At 37.6% G+C, this 23,177-nt stretch overlaps 1 protein-coding gene across 7 annotated transcripts in view; it reads right to left on the bottom strand.

Annotated features, from left to right (window-relative positions):
• Positions 1 to 23,177, bottom strand: part of MARK1 (microtubule affinity regulating kinase 1) — a 142,625-nt gene that overhangs the window by 54,767 nt on the left and 64,681 nt on the right. For all 7 annotated transcript variants that reach the window (XR_009729883.1, XR_009729882.1, XM_061382239.1 and 4 more), the window contains exons 2-3: positions 5,780 to 5,983; positions 3,588 to 3,641 (exon numbers count right to left, since the gene is read on the bottom strand). Coding sequence is in view for 5 of the 7 variants with exons in the window: in XM_061382239.1 (XP_061238223.1) it covers positions 3,588 to 3,641; positions 5,780 to 5,983 (258 nt within the window). In the remaining 2 variants the exon portion in view is untranslated. The remainder of the gene's footprint in view (positions 1 to 3,587; positions 3,642 to 5,779; positions 5,984 to 23,177) is intronic.

Raw genomic sequence — 23,177 nt, 5'->3', positions numbered from 1 at the left:
TTCTTCTTGATCCAAAATATTTGTCAATAATTATAGGATTGCCTTTAAAAGTTTGGTTTTTGATTTGTTAAAAGAAATGTAATTCTGAATTGCTTCCATGATTCTGTCTTCCTCTCTACTTTTACTGACCAAATTCATCAACATGATACAGATTATTTTGAAGATATTCTGGAAAACTTAACTACCTTACCAGAGAGGTCTCTGGGCTTCATCTGAAAACTCACTGAAGTATAAATGGCTTAGGTTACCATTTGACAACATTTTTACACAATAGATAACACACTAGCAGTAAATGAATTATTCATTCAATAAGTCTGACTCCTAGATGTTAATTCTCGAAACTTTTTATACTTGCCCTGCTTGTGCAGAATCACTGTCATAAGGATTCCTATTCTATGTAACTGGGATGCAGCACTTCTCATTATTAATGAGTTTTAGTAGTCTTGTTTCTGTTTTCATTGCAGGTTTTACTACTCAGCAGATGACTTCTGAACCACTGTGCTATTTTTGTGATTTTGAAATATAATAAAACACAGTAAAACAATAAAAGATGCAAATTAATAAGTAATATACAGAAGATAAACTGCACCCTGATGATTGTGAGCTGAGACAAACTAACAAAAACTTTGTCAATCTGTTATAAATTAATATGTCCAAGTTTCAAAACTTGGTGGAATTTCAGAGAAAACAACTAATCTTGCATTTCAAGTAAGTGAACTATGAATAAAACTGCTTCATCATTCTGCTTTTTCTCCATCAGTTACAGGTTGCTTAAAAGATCCCCAGGGAATCACTAGTATAGTTCATAGACCCTACTCTAAAAAACCACTAATACGTGAGGTGGGAGTCATACTTCAAAGAGGAACAAGTAAATATAACATCTATGCTAAACAGTCTTAAACTATGAAAACGTATTAAACTGGATTCCATTAATTTAAAATATGTAATACAAATAATACAAGATATTACGTGAGCAATGTTGAAACTAAAGATGCTAACAATTCCAAAGACCAAACTGTTTTTAAGAACTCTATATTTCAGAAGTTTGGAACAGGTCGGGTATCAAATTTAGATTACTTTCATCTATCACTAATGTTGACAAAGGAAAGTAATATTCTCTATTAATATGCTATACAAAAAAGAATAAACAAGAAGGACCAGCTTAAATTCAGATCAAGTTCAGAACAAGACTTAACCAAATACTTTTGGGTTGAGATGAGATTAAAATGAATCCTTACTGCAAATATGTGCTGTCATAATCTGCCTTTTAAGAAGCACACCTAAGGCACAGAAAGGCATTTTGCTATTTTTTTACTATTACTTGACTGTCAGTGCTAAGGGGGAAAAAATGATTACTTTTAATTCCGTGTTTTATATTTTTATTTCTTAGATATGACTGACTGGCATATGAGGTGCTCCTAGCATTCACTGAGTAAGGCCAAATGCTGAATATTCTACAATGCATGAAAACAAAGCAAGCCTTGATCTGTTCTTTCCTAAATCTTTTAACAAAAAGCGAAGCTATGAACATAAATAAAAATTATTCTGAAAACAACAAAATACACATGGTGTACTGGCTACATTTAGTAAATTTCAATCTTTGCTTTTATTTTCACAGATTTAAGAAAACAAAATTGCCATCATTTTTTATATGCCCATTTGGAAAAGCAACCCTTTATCAGCAAGATTAGCAGAATTTAGCACAATCTATAACAGAAATTACATCACCAAGTATATTTTTAATCTGAATAACAGTTCAGCTTCACATCTGCATGTCTGCTGCATGTTTCAACAAGGGTGACTTTGGTTCCACAACTTTCTCTGGGCCCCTCTGGGAAAGACAGAGTGGGGGTCACACTGCCCTGCATCCAACAAGCACAACAGGCCTGGACTAGTTCTACATGTCACTCAAAATCACATAATTTACCAGAGTATCACACAGATTAACCTCGGAAAAGAGAAAAGGCTAGCTGGGCCATGAACAGGGCCTCTGGGCTGTTATGAAGTCTCTGTGTTTTAAAGGGATTCCCAGGAGAGGGGTGGGCAAAAATTTGCCCCACTGTGGCTCTAACACAGGAAGAAACAGCATCTTTGGATAATTTGTCTGCCCAAGGAAGATGCCTTTTTATAACTCATACCACTAAGTCATGATTAGCTGAGAGACAGGTACTGGAAGTTTCTCCCAAAAAACATCCAACAAGGTATATATCATCTCACTCTCACAGAGAAAAAAAAAAATCCAGCAAACCTTTCATGTTCATACAGATGAGAAATACCAATACTATGAAAAGCTATACTGGTTGGCAAATTTAAAAGGAATCTCAGTAAGTAAAAAGACAGATCCAAATCTCTTAAGTAGAAATATATAAAATAAACTGAGTTATCTGGTACTGAGACAAGTGGAAAGTCTTGATTATCACTGACTCAAATTTTTCATTTAATGTTAGAATCACAACAGGTATAGTTATACACACCACACTAAAACTTTCTTATAGAATTCTGTTTTAGAAATCCAGTTATTTACACCACACTTACATATGTGACCACGATCCCATTATATTCTCATAAAAATAATAATGTACTTTATACATAATCACACATATATATCTTATATACTACACAGTGAGCTATATATAAACAACATATACGGCACAAATGCTAAAATATTTGCTTCATTTTCCAAGTACTAAAATGTGTATCTGAGAAAGTTTTCCCAAATAATTAATGAAGCAACACGAACCAGCTTTACTAAATTTACCAGGTCAATTCCCATTCTACTTGCTTTTTTTGGTCCCTATGCTGTTTTATGGAGAAGGAGATGGCACCCCACTCCAGTACTCTTGCCTGGAAAATCCCATGGATGAAGGAGCCTGGTAGGCTGTAGTCCATGGGGTCGCTAAGAGTTGGACACGACTGAGCGACTTCACTTTCACTTTTCACTCTCATGCATTGGAGAAGGAAATGGCTACTCACTCCAGTGTTCTTGCCTGGAGAATCCCAGGGACGGGGGAGCCTGGTGGGCTGCCGTCTATGGGGTCGCACAGAGTCGGACACGACTGAAGCGACTTAGCAGCAGCAGCAGCAGCATGCTGTTTTATATGTTCACCCTTTGAAGAAATGTTCATATCTTCTACTGTAAGTTAGCTTATAGTAACTTCTACTCTAAGTTAGCTTACAGTAACTTCTACAGTAATCTTCTACTGTAGTTTTTGTGGAGGAAGGAAGAGAAGCAACTGAAGCAATAGCAAACCCATCTACTGACAACAGTATCTCATAAGTTGATTAGAATGAAGCAGAATCCTAAGTACTTCAAAATATCTGATACAAAAAGTTTTATCCTACTGTATTAAAAGATAAGTTCCTTTGACACAGTAAATGCATTTGAGGAGTAGATATTTTTCAAACATTTGATAAATACTTAAATACTAACAAATGTATATATTACGTTGATATCAAGTCTTTTCTTCATATACTGATGAAATGTAGAATTGTACCTAATGGGAAATTTAGAATAACTGATTCTACAAGTATCATATATTGATTATAAACCCATATTATAATTACTTACTATTAAAATAATTAAATACCTTTTGTAGACTGGTAGGATTTAGCTGAGTTTTGTCTATTATTTTCACAGCAACCTGAAAAAGAGAATTATTAAATTTTAATTAGAGAATACATACCTTAAAGAATAAAATTTATAAAGAAAACATCTTTTGTTTCATCCTAATTAGATATAGCTATACTGGGGGTTAACATAATTGGATGGTAAAGTTTTGATAACTAGACAGCCTTAGAATATATTCTATTGACCCAAGTCTGTAACCTATTTGATTCTAAGTCAGTGAAATTACACCTTTGTTAAGTTCTTCCAAGGTTCCCCTTTTATTTTTTTTTTTAAAAAAAAAAAACAAAACTTTATTCCAAACAGAAATACCAAAAGAAGCACATTACCTCTGAAACATTTAACAGAATTTCATTTAAACTGATATAGTCACAAAACTGAAAATATCAAACAAAACCAGCTTTGTGTGCTTAACCACTTTTAATAATGAAACTTTAAAAAAGGAAACATACAGAGACTCCCCCACAATTTGGGAGCCATTTAGGCAAGCATATATTCAGTATTAGGCAAAAAGGCAGCATTAAAAACTAAAAATCCTCAAATTTAAGGAGAATGCCTATTCAAGTCTTTGATACTCATTTATAAGCACATGAGAAAACAGATTATTTTCAAAGAGTCAAGTCTGAGTGCTTACCCTGTCTTTAAATGTGATCGCCACTGCACCTTCATTTTGACTGCATACCCCTCACACGACAGTACTTCACCTACACTGAATAGTCTTGGTCAGTATGACTGGCTTACCGTGAAGGCCTCCAGGACCACCGTCGTCGTCATCTTAAGGTCTGTATTGCCTGATAACTGAGTCTCACCATGTTATCAAGCTAGGGAATTTCAGGTCTCCAAAGCTGATTATATACACACAGTTCTGTTTCATTGCACAGTTCACAATATATAGCAGGTAATTATATGTAATATTAACTATTGAGGCTCAGAGCACAGGGCAGTTCGGGTCTTGCCTCCTATACTTCATTCTGATGCCACCAGAAATATGTATAGAGTCTATACTAACCACCCTTAGAGTGGTATGAGCCCTCAGGACTGCACTACAGAGTAAACACAACCTCTATATGGTGGCAAGTGTGTCTTGATTTCTTTAGTGGTTGGAGATAGTTGGTGCTTTTGTCTCAAGGTTCCCCTTTTAAAGTAAAAATCATTTGTACTTTAATATTTGACTCATGATCTTGATAAGTCATAATTATCAGAAGAGAGAGGCTTATAAACTTTTAGTAAGTTAAGTAATATGTGGGGAGAGAGACTGGACACCCAAACTTACAGCAAACTAATGAAACAGGTTTAAACATCCTCTAAATCTTTGTCTAATATAACCTGTGTCCTAATAGCTCCTGGAGTCAAAATAGAGAAGACTAAATTTAACCATAAGTGACAATAATATTATGTATAAAACAAAATGGAAACTTAGCAAAAATGTTTTATGACACATTTTTCATAATGTCCTAATTGAATCCAATCATGTAATGTAGAGTGTTAGATGTTTAACTATTTTGAGTCTTTAATATACAAATTACTAAATATATTATTATTATTAAACATATATTTTACTATGTAAATATACCTACTTTGAAACACACAGGATTTTAGAAACCTGATTCTCTTATTATCTGAGAAAAACATCTATAACACTTGCTCAATATAATCTCTAAATAGATTAAAAATTAGTGGCTAATTTCCTATGCATTTATACCTAATTTACTTCAAGTAGTAGTTTTTAGAATTTATTTTTTATTCAGGTAACAATGGCTTTTAACACTATGTAAGTTTCATGTGTACAACCTCAGATTTCTATTCCTATATACAGTACAGCTTAAGTAGTAATTAATAAGAAGTTATCCTAGCCCTGTTCCTGGGGTTGGGTAGCAAGGGTAATCAGAAATGTTTATGGAAACCATATAATGAAAAGACAGAAGGCTAAGAAAACCTCATGTGCAGCACATCTGATTTATAAGAGATGCTAATACGTAAGGACAATTTTTCTGTGCTAGGTATAACTCTACCTATGTACATTTCATTCACACATACCCCAATGTTTACTACATTACAACTGTTAATTTATTTCCAGAATCAACTATAGGAAAGCTTTTTAGTAAGACTCTGGAGAGGTCCAAGTAAGTATTAAAAGGCATCGTGAAAACTTACCTCTCTACCGGTTAGTACATGCCTTGCCAATTTCACTTTGGCAAAATTTCCCTTCCCTATTGTCTTTTGTAAACGGTAATTTCCAATGTGAGGCTGTTCGTCTGTTGCTGACGTAATGGAGTTTCTACACCGAGGGATGTTCTGTCTGCTACTTGATTTGGTTGGCTGGATATGGGGTTCAGTATATCCATCCACAGATGTATGCTAAGAAAAAGGTTAGAAGATTTCATCATTAATTAAACTATATAATTAAAGGACAGTTCAAATAACACTACAAACAATTTTCATTAATAATTCATAACCTAGAGGGGTAGGATGGGGTAGGAGGTGGGAGGCAGGCTCCAAACAGAGGGGACATATATAAACCTATGGCTGATACATGTTGATGTATGGCAGAAACCAGCACAGTATTGTAATTATTCTTCAATTAAAAATAAAGAGGAAAAAATTAATTCATCTCTAATGAAAACAGATTGCACTACACCATTTCTGGGCATTCTGTTTGCAATTTCTACTTGACTTTAGTTCCCTTTGCCAGGGGGAATATAATCATTTAAAATGAAACGTTCTGCATAGCTTTAGACATATGCTTTTGCTTTTAAAAAGATATAAATGGTGAGATGGCCAGGAGCCCCACAGATGATTACTCTCCTAAGGGTGTTACCCGTGTAGGCTGAGATGCCAATCCAGATCCAGATTGCTTCCTTACAATGACAGAATGTCTTCAGTACCAAGACAACTTCACGAGTACAGCTCTGTTTCTCTAAACCAGTCCAGCTACTTGTCCTGGTCACTCTTTCATTTGCTGGGCACATAACTTTGGCCACCTAACCAAGCCGTTTCCCATGACAGGTACGCCTTTAATCAACTCCCTCTCAGCCCCTCACCCAGTTTCCCATGCCCAAGAAGGAGCCATCGACAGCCCTGCTGGATCCATGCCTTTACATCCACTGCCTTCTTCCTCCTTGCCGTTCTCAAGGCAGAGACGTCACTTTGTCTCAGCGTCTCACGCTGGCTCACAATCACAGTAATTGACAGTGTTACCCTGGGGCTCAGCACCTCAAGTCCCAGGTAAGGCTGCCTAAGGAACCCTGTTACCCCAGCTCTGAGTGTCCCTGCTCTTGCCTAGTTTTGTCTGCTTTCCGAAGTAAATGAAATTTGTAGCATTTTCTGTAAAAATGTAGAATTATCCATGACAAACATAACATCATTATCTGACATCTTAAAAATAGCTGAAGATGAGTACAACAAATTAACAAAAGAAGTGGGCAGCTTTATTTGCAAAGTAATTCAGACATATATGTTGTCCAAACTATACCACCAAAAGCATGTCTAAAAAATTATGATCAGAAATTTCTTAAAGGCAACTTTGAAGATGACTCCATTTACTAATTTCATCCAAAGCAGGACTCAAGATCATTTTTCTATTTGTTTTTACTTTTGATATTTTTTAAAAACTTGGCTCAGGAGTAAAGGATTTTCTGTGTCTCACACACACTTGCAGCCATTTTGAGTTAAGAGTCACGCTGGGGTATTTTCACAGCAAACTGTACTTCCATGTGATTCAATCCACTGCACTGTCATACACTCACTTCTTTGTGTCTGCCACCTTACCATGAGCAACTTGAGGACAGGCATGTTTTCTTCCCACTTTTATACACTTACCACACTGCAGAGTGCCAGAATATAGGAAAAGTTCAATGAACCAATAGTTCTCAAAGTGCTGTCCTTGGGCTAGCAACATCAGCATCATCTGGGAACATGCTAGAAATGCAAATTCTCTGACCCTGTTCCAGACCTACTGAACAGAAAACTCTGGGGGTGGAACCCAGTAAGGAGTATTTTAGCCAGTCCTCCAGGTGATTCTGATGCAGGCAAATTTGAAAACTACTGCAATAAATAATTTAAGTAGGCAGTAATCACAAAGTCACTGGTTCTTAGCGACTTTTCTATTATCTGAGCATAAACAAGAGATTTTAATTAAAATCATTTTCTCAGAGTCAACAGATCACTATAGTAATTCCTACTATTCCTAAATAGTACTTCTGAACCTGAACTTGTCCAGCAGGGACTATGGACTTCTTTATCATTCAAAATTGAGTTTTATCTCCTCCTCAACAAAGTGCTCTGTCTTTCACAAAGCAGAACTGATTACCCCTCTTTTTTGTTGCTATCTTTACATCCAGGAAAAATTTCTACTATTGGACTATCACACCATCTTCTTAAGTATTGGTCTATGGTCAATGTTCATTGTTAGACCTAAATCTCCCTAAACTCCAGAAATTAATATGGATTGCTAGTTAGTGTGTGCTCAGTCGTGTCCAACTCTTTGCGACCCTATGGATTGCACCATGCCAGAATTCTCTGTCCATCACCAACGCCTGGAGCTTACTCAAACTCATGTCCATCGAGTCAGTGATGCCATCCAACAGTCCCATCCTCTGTCATCCCCTCCTCCTACCGCCTTCAATCTTTTCCAGCATCAGGGTCTTTTCAAATCAAATCAGTTCTTCACATCAGGTGGCCAAAGGATTAGAGTTTCAGCTTTAGCATCAGTCCTTCCAATGAATATTCAGGACTGATTTCCTTTAGGATTGACTGGTTGGATCTCTTTGCAGGCCAAAGGACTCTCAAGAGTCTTCTTCAACACCACAGTTCAAAAGCATCAAATCTTTGGCACTCAGCTTTCTTTATAGTCCAACTCTCACATCCATATATGACTACTGGAAAAACCAAAGCTTTGACTAGATACCCTTGGTTGGCAAAGTAATATCTCTGCTTTTGAATATGCTGTCTAGGTTGGTCATAACTTTTCTTCCCAGGAGCAAGCGTCTTTGAATTTCATGGCTGCAGTCACCATCTGCAGTGATTTTGGAGCCCTCAAAACAAGTCCGACACTGTTTCCACTGTTTCCCCATCTATTTGCTATGAAGTGATGGAACTAGATGCCATGATCTTCATTTTCTGAATGTTGAGTTTTAAGCCAATTTTTTCACTCTCCTCTTTCAATTTCATCAAGAGGCTCTTTAGTTCTTCTTCACTTTCTGCCACAAGGGTGGTGTCATCGGCATATCTGAGGTTATTGATATTTATCCCAGCAATCTTGATTCCAGCTTGTGCTTCATCCAGTCCAGCATTTCTTTTGAGGTACTCTGGATATAAGTTAAATAAGCAGAGTGACAATATACAGCCTCGACGTACTCCTTTTCCTATCTGGAACCAGTCTGCTGTTCCATGTCCAGTTCTAACTGCTGCTTCTTAACTTGCATACAGATTTCTCAGCAGGCAGGTCAGGTGGTCTGGTATGCCCATCTCTTTCAGAATTCTCCACAGTTTGTTGTGATCCACACAGTCAAAGGCTTTGGCATAGTCAATAAAGCAGAAATAGACGTTTTTCTGGAACTCTCTTGCTTTTTTGATGATCCACTGGATGTTGGCCATTTGATCTCTGGTTCCTCTGCTTTTTCTAAAATCAGCTTGAACATCTGGAGGTTGGTGGTACTACTGAAGCCTGGCTTGGAGAATTTTGGGCATTACTTTGCTGGCATGTGAGATGAGTGCAATTGTGTGGCAGTTTGAGCATTCTTTGGCATTGCCTTTCTTTGGGAGTGGAATAAAAACTGATTATTTTTCAGTCTTGTGGCACTTCTGAGTTTTCCAAATTTGCTGACATATTGAGTGCAGCACTTTCACAGCATCATCTTTGAGGATTTGAAACAGCTCAACTGGAATTCTATCACCTCTAGTAGCTCTGTAGTGATGCTTCCTAAGGCCCACTTGACTTCTCATTCCAGGATGTCTGGCTTCTAGGTGAGTGATCACATCATCGTGGTTATCTGGGTCATGAAGATCTTTTTGTACAGTTCTTCTGTGTATTCTTGTCACCTCTTCTTAGTATCTTCTGCTTCTGTTAGGTCCATCCCATTTCTGTTTTATTGAGCCCATCTTTGCATGAAATGTTCCCTTGGTATCTCTCATTTTCTTGAGGAGATCTCTAGTCTTTCCCATTTTGTTGTTTTCCCCTATTTCTTTGCACTGATTGCTGAGGAAGGCTTTCTTATCTCTCCTTGCTATTCTTTGGAATTTGGCATTCAAATAGGTAAATTCTTCCTTTTCTCCTTTGCCTTTTGCTTCTCTTCTATTCACAGCTAATTTGTAAGGCCTCCTCAGACAACTATTTTGCCTTTTTGCTTTTCTTTTTCTTGGGGATGATCTTGATTACTGCCTCCTGTACAATGTCACGAACCTCTGTCCATAATTCTTCGGGCAGTCTATCAGATCTAATCCCTTGAATCCATTCGTCACTTCCATTGTATAATTATAAGGGGTTAGATTTAGGTCATACTTGAATGGTCTAGTGGTTTTCCCTACTTTCTTCTAAGTCTGAATTTGGCAATGCACTCTCAAAAATGACAGATCTCTGTTCATTTCCAAGGCAAACCATTCAATATCCAGTAATCCAAGTCTATGTCCCAACCTGTAATGCTGAAGAAGTTGAAGTTGAACAGTTCTATGAAGACCTACAAGATCTAGAACTACTATCCAAAAAAATGTCCTTTTCATTATAGGGGACTGGAATACAAAAGTAAGAAGTCAAGAAACACCTGGAGTAACAAGCAAATTTGGCCTTGGAGTACAGAATGAAGCAGGGCAAAGGCTAATATAGTTTTGCCAAGAGAACATGCTGGTCACAGCAAACACCCTCTTCCAACAACATAAGAGAAGACTCTACAGATGGACATCACCAAATGGTCAATACCAAATATGGTGTTAGGCACAAAAAAAGACAAAACAAATACAAATCAGCCAAGTAAAGAAACTTATGTTCCCTGTGCTCCTGACACCTATACTTGGGATGACTTAAGAGGAATGATGTCTTGCTGTCCAGATCTCTTAACAGCAGAATGAGTTAAGATATTTGAGTTATATCTCAATGCTGGTTGCAGAGCATATTCTGACTATAAACCAAACTGGTAGACTGAATTATTAGCTCCAAATTTTGACATCCTTTGCCATGTAACTTTCCAATGTCCTCCTACTGAGGGCAGAATATAGTTTTACACTCTTTGGGCATCCAGTCATATGATTTGCTTTGGCCAATAAAATGAGTTCAAAATGGTGGTATAAGCCAGTCCCATATTAGTCATCAAGAGGCTCTGCTGTGTTTCAACTTGCTCTCTCACATTTCTGCCATCCCCATGAGAAGGGCGTGTCCAGGTTGAACCAGAAGGAAGACGAGAAACACTCTGAGCAGAGCCACTCCCAGCTGAGGTCAGATTAACTCAACAGATCCCCAGATAACCCCGTGACTCATAAGAAACAACATATGCTTGTGAGTTTGAACCACTGGGTGTTGGGATGACTTGTTACCGAGCAATACAATAGCTGATACATAAGAGCTACTTTCTAATTAAGAGGTCATAAAGGAAAAATGAATAATTAGGAGATTCTTATCAGACATGTTCAACTTTTAGCTAAGCTACCAACAAAAGAGAGGGCAGTATAATCAGTTCCCTAAGGAGAAACTCTCGATCAGGTAACTTATCAATATTTAGGGGCAGCATTCTTGACTGTTCTGTATATCCTCAACAAGAATGGTGAGACACAGAGGTCAGCAAAGTTTTCTATAAAAAGCTAGACAATAAATATTTCAGGTTTTGCAGACTCCACTGTCCCTGTTGGGTATTCATTTTTAAAGAAAATTTCTTAGCGCAGGGCCATACAAAAACATATCCAAAAGCTGCATTTGGCCTATAGGATGCAGTTGGCCAACCGCTACTGTAAAACGTCATGGTTTGAAAAGCAGGACTAAATTGCTTCTGGCCAATGCTACCAACAGAGAAGGAGGTTCTAGGAAAATATAGGTATGGCAGTGTCTGTACTTAGAGAGGAGAGGAGGGGAGAGAGGGCTCTTACAAAAATACTATTCTTTCTTATCCCACTCCTAGAATTGGAAAAGGTAATATATTCTCCAAAATCCTTTTTAAAAATGAGATCTCCTAACTTTCAACATTAAGCATGACCCTTTTTAGGAGCCATCCAACTTTCTCAGAATGCATTTAGAGGAGTCTTAAATTAGAAATTAGAATGGAATATAAAGCACATTTTTTATATTATGATGCTAATTATAAAACACCCACCTAAACAAATATTCCTTCCCTCAAACTCCCATTTTTCCTTAGGAGTGCCATAGCACCACTCAGCAGCAGAATCTTTCCTTAAAGGAACTTTCTGAAGAGTAATTTGAGATAACTGATCTCACTCCATGCTGATCAATATATTAACTCTCAAACAGGAAGCCTAGAAAAAAATGTTTATCCAGCATGGGCTGAAGTCATGCTGTGCTGTGTGTGCTTAGTCACTCAACTGTGTCCAACTCTGATCCCATGGACTGTAGCCTGCCAGGATCCTCTGTCCACTGGGATTCTTCAGGCAAGAATACTGGAGTGGGCTGCCATGCCCTCGTCGGGCTGAAGTCATAGTTAAGTTTAATTAAGAACTGTCTCAGCTGTACAAGATATTATGCAAGCTCAATAATATAATGGCTATAAATTCTAGTCCCTCATCTTTAGCTGAAAATACAAATTCAGATTTATTTCTTTCTTCAAGTTGTCCACTCAATCCAGTAGACACTGAATTCCTTCATTTTTCTGCAGCAGTGGCAACGTGAACCTAAATCTGGGCTTGAGATGTACTGTATTCAAAGTAATTACAGGTAGCGATTTCATTAGCTCTTCAAGAAACTAATCCCATGGATTATCAGACTTAGAATTCCTGAATAATAATAGAATTTTCCCTGCTTTCAATACCAACTGAAATGAAATTTTTCTACTCACTAGCTATGCATCCTTGGGCAAGTTGTTTAATCTTTATGTGCATGTTTCCTCCTCTATTAAAGGAACTAATAATAAAGCCTGCTGCTGCTGCTAAGTCACTTCAGTCATGTCTGACTCTGTGCGATCCCAGAGACGGCAGCCCACCAGGCTCCCCGTCCCTGGGATTCTCCAGGCAAGAACACTGGAGTGGGTTGCCATTTCCTTCTCCAATGCATGAAAGTGAAAAGTGAAAGTGAAGTCGCTCATGTCGTGTCTGACTCCCAGCGACCCCATGGACTGCAACCTACCAGGCTCCTCCGTCCATGGGATTTTCCTACCTCATAGCTATTCTGAGCATTACATAAAATAATTTCTGTAAAGGTGCTCAGAATAGCACATAGTAAGAACCATACAAGTGCTTGTTGATTCAGTTCAGTTCAGTCGTTCAGTCGTGTCCAACTCTTTGCGACCCCATGAACCACAGCACAACAGGCCTCCCTGTCCATCACCAACTCCTGGAGTCCACCCAAACCCATGTCCATCGAGTCAATGATGCCATCCAACCATCTCATCCTCTGTTGTCCCCTTCTCCTCCTGCCCTCAATCTTCCCCAGCATCAGGGTCCTTTCCAACGAGTCAGCTCTTCACATCAGATGGCCAAAGTATTGAAGTTTCAGCTTCAACATCAGTCCTTCCAATGAACACCCAGGACTGATCTCCTTTAGGATGGACTGGTTGGATCTCCTTGCAGTCCAAGGGACTCTCAAGAGTCTTCTCCAACACCACACTTCAAAAGCATCCATTCTTCAGTGCTCAGCTTTCTTTATAGTCCAACTCTCACATCCATACATGACTACTGGAAAAACCACAGCCTTGACTAGACGGACCTTTGTTGGCAAAGTAATGTCTCTGCTTTTTAATATGCTGTCTAGGTTGGTCATAACCAAAGAAACAAAAAAAACCCATCTCCTAGGCCAGAAAACCAATCCCAAATTTCTGCCATTTCCCTGAGTGTTTGTTGCCTGCAGTGACTTCTGGTTGCAGGCAGTCAGGTTGCCTGTAACCTGACTGTGTAGAAACTGTACTAGTTTCGGTACAGTCAGGTTTCTTGTCTCTTAAGCAACAGAAACCAACTTAGGCTAAGTTTTTAAAAAAAAAAAAAAAAAAGGAATTTTTCTTAAGTCTATTGGTAGCCTGAAAAAAAATTCTGAAGGATAAAACTTGTGTTCAAGTGGAAGAAGACAAGACTATGCAAATAGCCAAAATAAAATAACTATACTTGGTAATATGGGGTAAAAAGGAAATAAAATGAGGAGATGTGACAAGAGTGTCTAGGGAGGGAGTTGGGGTGAATGCTACTAATGGACTAGATGTAATAAATGATGTTTGAGCTGGACCCAACACATGGCAATGAGCTAGAGAAACAGGAGAAGAGTATTTCAGGCAGTGAAATGAATAAACAGAAAAACCCCAAGGTGAGAGTACACTTTGTAACGTCAAAGAAGAAAGGTACCTAAGAAAATGGTATATTAAATGGAGGATCTTTTTCAAAGGCCTACATGTTGAAAATTCAGTTGTCCAACTGAATACTACTGGAATTCAAACTGTTAAAGTTACGGATATAGAGCCCCTGCACACTGAATCATACCAGTGTCAGATTTAGAGGGCAAAAGATGGTGTAGCTTGGCTAACCTATTAGGTAATGAATGAATACATGAATGAATCAATTGACAAATACATGATAAAGAAAGAATATTCCTGAGAAGTTATATATCATATATTAGACTTGAAGCTGGGGATGTCACAACTCACTTCCCAGGACTCTAGAACATGCCACTTTGCACACCATAACTACTCTTTAGTCAGTTGATATTAGCAGCAATACAGGCCACAACAATTTAGAAACAATAACCAAATTTCTATTTCTCAAAGTCATTTTTAAAAAAAAGTAGGGAAGTTATGGTTCTAATAATGGATAAATAGTTGTATCTGATTAATCTACCAGTAAATAAGAATACAATCTCCAGGCAAAATATTAAAAACAACTGTTTGGTGGCCCTGAAGAGCTACAGAAAGAAGCCAAAAACTGGAAGGAGACTGATCTTTGAAAAAAGGGAACCACATAGGGTGAAATTTTTAGTTTTCACCTGGGGGGCAAACTCTGATCCACCAAGCTCCCAGTGACTGAAATTCAAGCAGAGCAACAGTCTTACTGGCTTAAGGAGTCAGAGGATGGAGCTGATGGCTAAAAAAAAGAATTGATCTAAGAGTGAAAAAGGAAACTCTGATGAAAATAAAGCTATGGAGAATAAAACTCTGAAGTCCTCACACAAACTACAGGTCCCTTGCTGAGCCCTAAACCAAACGTGAGCAAGAGAAACTCCAAAAAACATGTCAGAAGGAGACAGATAGAAGGTTAGGGAAACTATAGATTTGCCTATTGAGCGCTACTGGAAAGGCTGAATTTGAAGACTGAGTTAAGCCAAATTAACTTCCTGTCAAATCAACACTTTTCAGAGGAAGATAAATAAATCCAGAGACTCTGTTTAGCACTATCAACAATATCCTATATACAATCAAAATTTACTAAGTACATGATGGAACAGAAAAATGAGACTGTCAAGAGAAAGAGCAGTCAACAGAAATAGACACCAAGATGTTCTAGAAGTTGGACTCAACAGGCAAGAACTTTAAAGCAGTTATGATAACTGTTTCTAAAAGTAAAGGATAATATGATTAGAAGAAACAAACATGGAAAATATCAGAAGAGAAATGGAAACTATAGTTAAAAAGAAGTAAATGGAAATTCTAGAACTGAATTGTATAATACTTTTTAAAAACTCAATTCACTGGGCAGGTGTATAGCAGACTGCAAAAGAGAAAGGGGTCAACAAACTTGAAGACAGATGAATAAAAATTAGACAATCTGAAGAACTGAGAATATCAATTAGTCAATCTAAAGAACTAGGGAGATTAAACAAAAATGCAGAGAGCCCCATGATCTGTGGGTCAATAACACACACTAACTCATGTGTAAATGGGGTACTAGAGAAGGAATAAGAAGGAAAGAAGGGAGAAAAAATTACTACATGCAATAATGGTCATATAATTCCCCCAAACTATGAACGCCAAGCCAGATAAGTTTGAAGAAAAACAAAAGGAGGTACATCACAAAGTCTAACTACTAAAAAATTATGCATAGATGGTTGAAGTGGGGTGGGGAACCTTAAGAGGAGTTAGGGGAAAACAACACAATACATACAAAGGAGTGACAGCGCAAATGGTAGCTCACTTCTTGGAGAAGGCAATGGCACCCCACTGCAGTACTCTTGCCTGGAACATCCCATGGACAGAGGAGCCTGCTGGGCTGCAGTCCATGGGGTTGCTAAGAGTTGGACACGACTGAGCGACTTCATTTTCACTTTTCACCTTCATGCATTGGAGAAGGAAATGGCAACCCACTTCAATGTTCTTGCCTGGAGAATCCCAGGGACGGGGAGCCTGGTGGGCTGCTGTCTATGGGGTCGCACAGAGTCGGACACGACTGAAGCGACTTAGCAGCAGCAGCTCACTTCTTATCAGAAACAATGGCCGTCAGGTGACAATGAAAGATTTTTGATGTACTGCAGAAAAAAATAAACGCAACCCAAAATCCTTTACACGATGAAAATATTCTTTTAAAAAAGACAACTACTGTAAATCAATAATACCTGAATAAAAATTGTAATAAAAAATGAAGACAAAATAAAGATGAACGAGAACTAAAAGAATCTGCTGCCAGAAGACATATGCTATATGAAATGCTAAGGATAATTTTTCCAGCTAAAAGAAAGTGAACATAGATAGTAATCTAAACCTACAGAAAGGAAAAAAGAGCTCTTGAAATGATAAATATGTGAGAAATATAAATAATACATATTTTTTCATCTTTCTTTAAAAGAAATATGACTATATAAAGCAAAAAAGGTAACACCATATTGTGGAGTTTATAAGAAGTAATGTATGTGAAAAAAAAAAAAAGCACAAAGATCAGGGAAATTAAAAGATTCTTTTAAGAGTCTTAATTTTATCTGAACTGTTGCAATATCACCCTATGTGGACTGCAGTAATATATGGGTGCATTCTGTAATCTCTAGAACAACCAATGGGGAGAAAAGGCATTGAAAAAGATACAGAAGAATAGGTAAATCAACAGAGGAATTAGAATGAAATACTAGGGCTTCCCTGGTGGCTCAGTGGTAAAGAATCCACCTGCCAATACACAAGACAGAGGTTCGATCCCTGGTCCACAAAGATCCCACATGCCGCAAAGCCCATGCATCACAACTATTGAGCCTGTGCTCCAGAGTCAGGGAACCACAACTACTGAAGCCCACGAGCTCTAGAGCCTGTGCTTGGCAACAAGAGCAGCCACTGCAACGAGAAGCCCACACTGCAAGGAAGAGGAGTCCCTACTCACCGCAACTAGAGAAAAGCCTGCTCAGCAATAAAATAAATAAATAAAATTATTTTTTAAATGGAATACTAAAACTTAACTGATTGATTCAAAAGCAGAGAAGAACAAAAGAAGAGAGGAACAACACCAAAGACAACAACAAAAGAAAAAAATTAAAGACTTACCAAACATTAATAATTATATTTAACGTAAACAAGAATTTCAATTCAAAGACAGGATTAAATGAGCTTTTAAATTAAAAGATGTACTTTAATTATGAATATACAGATAGGTTGAAACTAAAATTATGAGAAAAGAAATACTAATGCAAACAGTAATAAGCAAAAGAGAGCTAAAGAAGCTATAATAATGTCAGACAAAGACTTCAAAACAAGCAGTACTAACAAAATAAAGACACACAGTTGATAATGATAAAAGGATCAACTCTAAGGAAGACATAACTATCCTAAATATGTATGTGCCTAATAACTGAGTTTCAGTGAACAGAAACTAATAGCAAAGGGCAAAAATACACAAATCCACAACTATGACTGGAGATTTTAACAACACTCTCTCAACAGTTTAAAGAACTTCACTCAAAACTGAGTATGAGTAAGGAAGATTTGAACACACTATTAATTTGAGGTAGATTACAGATTTCTTAAAGCACATGAATCACAGTCTCCAAGGCAAGAACCCTACTCCAGATTTTTTAAGCTTTAAGTATCAAATTACCTTCCTGGAAAACTGCATATAGACATTAACAACTGTGGCTTGTCAAAGAACGACTTAAAGAACAGCTACATGTCATACAAAAGCATGACTGAAAATATCATTAATAATGACGATGCCTATTTCACAAGGATCAGGCAATAAATGAGTTTAATTGTCAGAAAAATTCTCTCAAATGGTACGCTTCCTTTATTGTATTATCACATAATGACGCCTCCCTCCTTCCACAATTTTAGTGTTTCAAGATGAAATTTCTTTTTTAAATAGCACAATGGTGAGTTGCTTCAGTGAAAGCAGTAGTCTTAAGTGTCAAAAAACTTACACATCAGAAAAAGAATACTTATTAAAAATGGAAGGCTGTGCATTCTCTTCCTATAGCACGTGAGAGACATACCTCAGAGACACTATGGGTTCGGTCCCAGCCAAGTACAATAAAGTACTGCAATGAAGCAAGCCAGAATCCTCCAAACTCTATCTTTTTGCTGGTGAAGGGTTTGAAAGAGTTCAAGAATTAATAAAATGTGAAACAGAGACAGGATGTAAGCAAATGCTACTGGAAAAATGACGCCATTGGTCTTGCTTGATTCAAGAGTTGCCACAAACCTTCTATGTGTTAAAAAACACATTATCTGTGAAGCAAAATAAAGCAAAGTACAATGAGAGAGATATGCCTGTACATTCTTCTAGACAACAATTACTTTACGACACAATAGCCTTTTCTTTGGAAACTATCTCCTTTTAAACTGTGATCTTCAAAGTCACCAAGCACGGTTTCTTTTACATTTATCATTCAAATAGTGGGTGTTGCATGAATAGACCCACTAAACATGTTACAGTTTAAATATCTCACCTAAAATATAAATTTAAAAACTCAACTTTATCTTATACATTAAAGATGTACATCTCTTTTATACATCGCATTATTGCAATGAGATGACAGATCTGACAAAACAGTCATGTATCAATTTTTAGAAAGATAAACCACAAAAATGAAAACCAACAAAGATAACCAAATAGTTATTAAATTATCACCAAAACTTTCCAGTAGCTACCAAGCTATGCAATGCATGAACCCAGGGGGCAAAAGCTGCACAGCGTAGTGATCCTGCCTGTCTGTAACAAGTAACTGTATAATTTTACAAACTTTCTTACTGTAAGAGACCTCTGATCTTTTTTTAGGAACCAGAAGTTGGTTTGACTTTTAAATACCTCAAATGTACGGTGCTGATGAAGAAAGGCGGCCAATACAGTCACAGGCACGCCTTGTTTCCCTGTGCTCTGTTTACTGTGCTTCATGGATCTTGTGCTTTTTAAAAAATTGAAGCTTTGTGGTAACTTTGCATTGAGTAAGTCTACTGACACCATTTTTTCCCTCCCAGTATGTGCTCACAGTGTGTCTCTGTGTCACACTTTGGTAATTCTAGCAATATGTCAAACTTCATCATTATTATTATATTGACTGTACTGATCTGTGACAGTGATCTTTGATGTTATTACCACAAGAAAATTACGAACTCGCTGAAAGCTGAGAGTTAGTATATCTTAGTAATGAAATATTTTTTAAATAAGGTATGCACAATTTTTAAAGACATAATGCCATTGCACACTTAAAAGACTACAGTGTAGTATAAACATAACTTTATATGCACTGGGAAACCAAAATATTCATGTGCTTGCTAACTGCAGTGGCCTGGAACCAAACCTTCAATATCTCTGAGGTCTGCCTGTACTATATAGAGGTCCAAGAAACCTGAAGAAAATCTTCACCACTATTCAACAACATATTAAAGAACTATCATTACAGTCATTTAGGTATATGACCTAAAAAGGCAAACTTAATTCTATATAAGAAAAACATTACAACTTACCACTTCAATTTGAAAAACAGAGTAACTCTGAGTGATAATCCATAAAAACACAAACAAGACAAGAGCTCATGAAAAACTCAACATTAGAGTAGTGCTAGATAGACCAGTAGTGCTTTTGAAGAAGAAAAACAAAGCGGAAAGATTTACTTGTATCATTTTTCCACTGTTGACCTGAATATAAACCTAGAAAATGCAAGTAAATAATAAAATACCTCCTGGAAGTACTACTTGAGTTCAAAAAAGTTACAAGAGAGAAAGCATCCTTAACAATCATTTAGATTCTGAGTCATTTGGTGAACTCTGAACTCATCCTTTTATATTCAGCTTATGCATTTCCTCCCAGGAAAAGCCATACACCATATCAGAACTTCTATTCCAAACCCCTCTACTTAGCTGAGTTCTGTGCCCATTTTGGTCTTTCTACAGTTATTTCTAGCAGTGCATTGCCCTAAATTTTAAAGTCAATTTTCACTAAAATGATACATGATGCTTCACCAGTAGCTCAGCTGGTAAAGAATCCAACTGCCAATGCAGGAGATTTAAGAGATATGGGTTCAATATATGGGTCCGGAAGATTCCCCTGGAGAAGGAAATGGCAACCTGGTCCAGTATTCCTGCCTAGAAAATTTCACAGACAGAGAAGCCTGGAGGGCTACAGTCCATGAGTTGCAGAGTCGGGCGCAAGTGAGCATGTAAGCAAAATGATACATGCATATGGTCAAAAATGTCAACTAACTCTAACAGGTTATGAACAAAAAATATCAGTGCCCTGTACCACCCTTTAAGACGTCAAGCCTGCTCCCCAGAACCTTCTCTTTTTGCTTTTTCTTCTAAAATTGGCTTAAATGTTTCTAAACAAAATGCTTTCATTGCTAATTCAAGAAGTTCATCATTAGAAACCAAGTAGTATACTATGATGTTTCTACCAAACTTTCTGTCAGCTTCATTGTGGAATAAGTAACACACAATGAAATTCACCAAATTTAAGCATATGACTTGCGACAAACATGTAAAGTCATGAAACACAGTAACAAATATGTAAAACATCTCATCAAAATAAAAACATCCCTGTGCCCCTTTGCTGTCAAAGCCCTCCTCTCACTGATCTGCTTTCTAATACTATACTCTAAACGTTTTTAGAATGCTAGACAAATAGATGATATCATACAGAGGTTTTTGTTTGTTTTACTTTTTAAAAATTTATGGGTAAAAGTCAAGGTGTAGTGAACTGGCAGAAGGTAGAAAGTGAGGAATGGAGGCTGCTAGGGCAGTTAATGACGCTGATAAGTCTGTCTGTGAATCAGAGGCAGGAGGATGACAAATGGAAAAGGAAAAAAGGTGTGGAAATAAAGGATGTTATTGTTCATTTGCTTGTTCTACGATGGAGGAGACTTGAGCATGTTTAAATCCCAAAGGAAGGATCCAGTGGAGAGGGAGGCACTGATGAGACAAGAGACGGAAAAGATAAGGAAAGTTCCCGGGGAGGTGGACAGTGAGAAGATTCAGGGCACATATGGAGAGATTGGCCTTATGCAGGAAGAAAGACATCACTTCTCCCGTAAAAAGTAGAAAGGAAGAGGAGTTAGATCTAGATGTAGAAAGGTGCACAAATTCGATGGTAGGAAGCTGAGGGAGTTCAAATCTGATAGCGCTTCCTTTCTCTAGGTGATTGGAGGCAAGGTCACCTTCTAAGAGTGAAGAGAGGTTTGCAGAGAGTAAAAAAAGATTGGAAATACTCCGTTTAGAAAAATGAAAAATGAGTTAACCAAAGCAACCCGGTAGGGCTGCTGGGCAATACTGACAGACTGCTTGGTATCGACGACCATGAATGTATTATGGCTCTCATCTGTCCAGTTTTGTCATTTTTTTCCCCAGCAGTACTCAACGGCCCACATACAGATTACTGAGGAAGCAGATCAATGAGTTAACTCTGGCCTGGAGGTTGTCAAACAAGTACCATCAAAGAGAAAGTAGCAAGACAAGACAAGTTAGGTTACTGCAAGTTACTGAGATGATGGGTCAAAAATCTAAGCTGGATAAAGAAGAAACAGAAGACAAAAACAAACAACCACTGTTGGATAGGGAGTAGTAGCCAATATAGCAGAGGGCCCAATGAGATCAGAGAATAAATGCGCCAAGACTAGCTGAGAAAACCATTAGATGGCCAAGCACTTGTAGTCAGAAACCCAGGTGATTAGACTGGTGATAACTGGAAGGACCGGAGAAGACAATGGCAACCCACTCCAGTGTTCTTGCCTGGAGAATCCCAGGGACAAGGGAGCCTGGTGGGCTGCCGTCTATGGGGTCACACAGTCGGACACAACTGAAGCGACACAGCAGCAGCAGCAGCAGCAACTGGAAGGACAGTAACCAGATGCCTTAAGTATAGAATGCCTTGTAAAAGAAGGCATCACCAAGAACTATTTTGCGTATTTTTCATTCTTTTTTTAACACGTGCCTATTCCATTTTTTAAAATGTTTTAGAGAACTGCATTAAATATAACAGCTTCATTATTAGAAATTATTTTTAATTACCTATAATCATTACTGGTTACATTATTCATGGTAGTTTCTTACATCCTACAATTCCCTTTCTTTGGTTCACTTTTTCTAGTTGGTGAATGTTTTTTCAGATAGGTGTGTAGGTGATACACTTTCTAAATTATTATGGCTAATTTTCTTTGATTTCTATAAATCATAACTCACTTGGATACAGAATAAGATACAAAGAAACATTTTCCCACTTATTTCTGGATTGTTCCAGAAGGCTATATTTTATAGAATTATGACTTACTAACAACCAGAAAATTATTACAATTAAATGGTGACCCATGAATGACAAAATAAAAGTGACAAAATGTTTACAAAATTTTATCTAAGGAACACATTAAAATCCAAAGAAGTTGTGAGATGCCAACATCAATGTTCAGTTCAATTCAGTCACTCAATCGTGTCCAACTCTTTGCAACCCCATGGACTACAGCACACCAGGCTTCCCTGTCCGTCACCAACTCCTGGAGCTTACTCAAACTCATGTCCATTGAGTCAGTGATGCTATTCAACCATTTCATCCTCTGATGTTCCTTTCTCTTCCTGTCTTCAATCTTTCCCAGCATCAGGGTCTTTTCAAATGAGTCAGTTCTTTGCATCAGGTGGACAAAGTATTGGAGCTTCAGCTTCAGCATCAGTCCTTCCAATGAATATTCAGAACTGATTTCCTTTAGGATGGACTGGTTGGATCTCCTTGCTGTCCAAGGGATTCTCAAGAGTCTTCTCCAACACCACAGATCAAAAGCATCAATTCTTTGGTGCTCAGCTTTCTTTATGGTCCAACTCTCACATCCATACATGACTACTGGAAAAACCATAGTTTTGATTAGACAGACCTTTGTCAGCAAAGTGATGTCTCTGCTTTTTAATATGCTATCTAGTTTTGTCATAGCTTTTCTTCCAAGGAGCAAGCAATTTTTCATTTTATGGCTGTAGTCACCATCTGCAGTGATTTTGGAGCCCCCAAAAAGTCTGACACTGTTTCCACTGTTTCCCCA

Source organism: Bos javanicus, chromosome 16, assembly GCF_032452875.1.
Source record: "Bos javanicus breed banteng chromosome 16, ARS-OSU_banteng_1.0, whole genome shotgun sequence".
Lineage (NCBI taxonomy): Eukaryota > Metazoa > Chordata > Mammalia > Artiodactyla > Bovidae > Bos > Bos javanicus.
The sequence above is the reverse complement of the archived record's forward strand: the minus strand, read 5'-3'. Positions and strand labels throughout refer to the sequence as shown.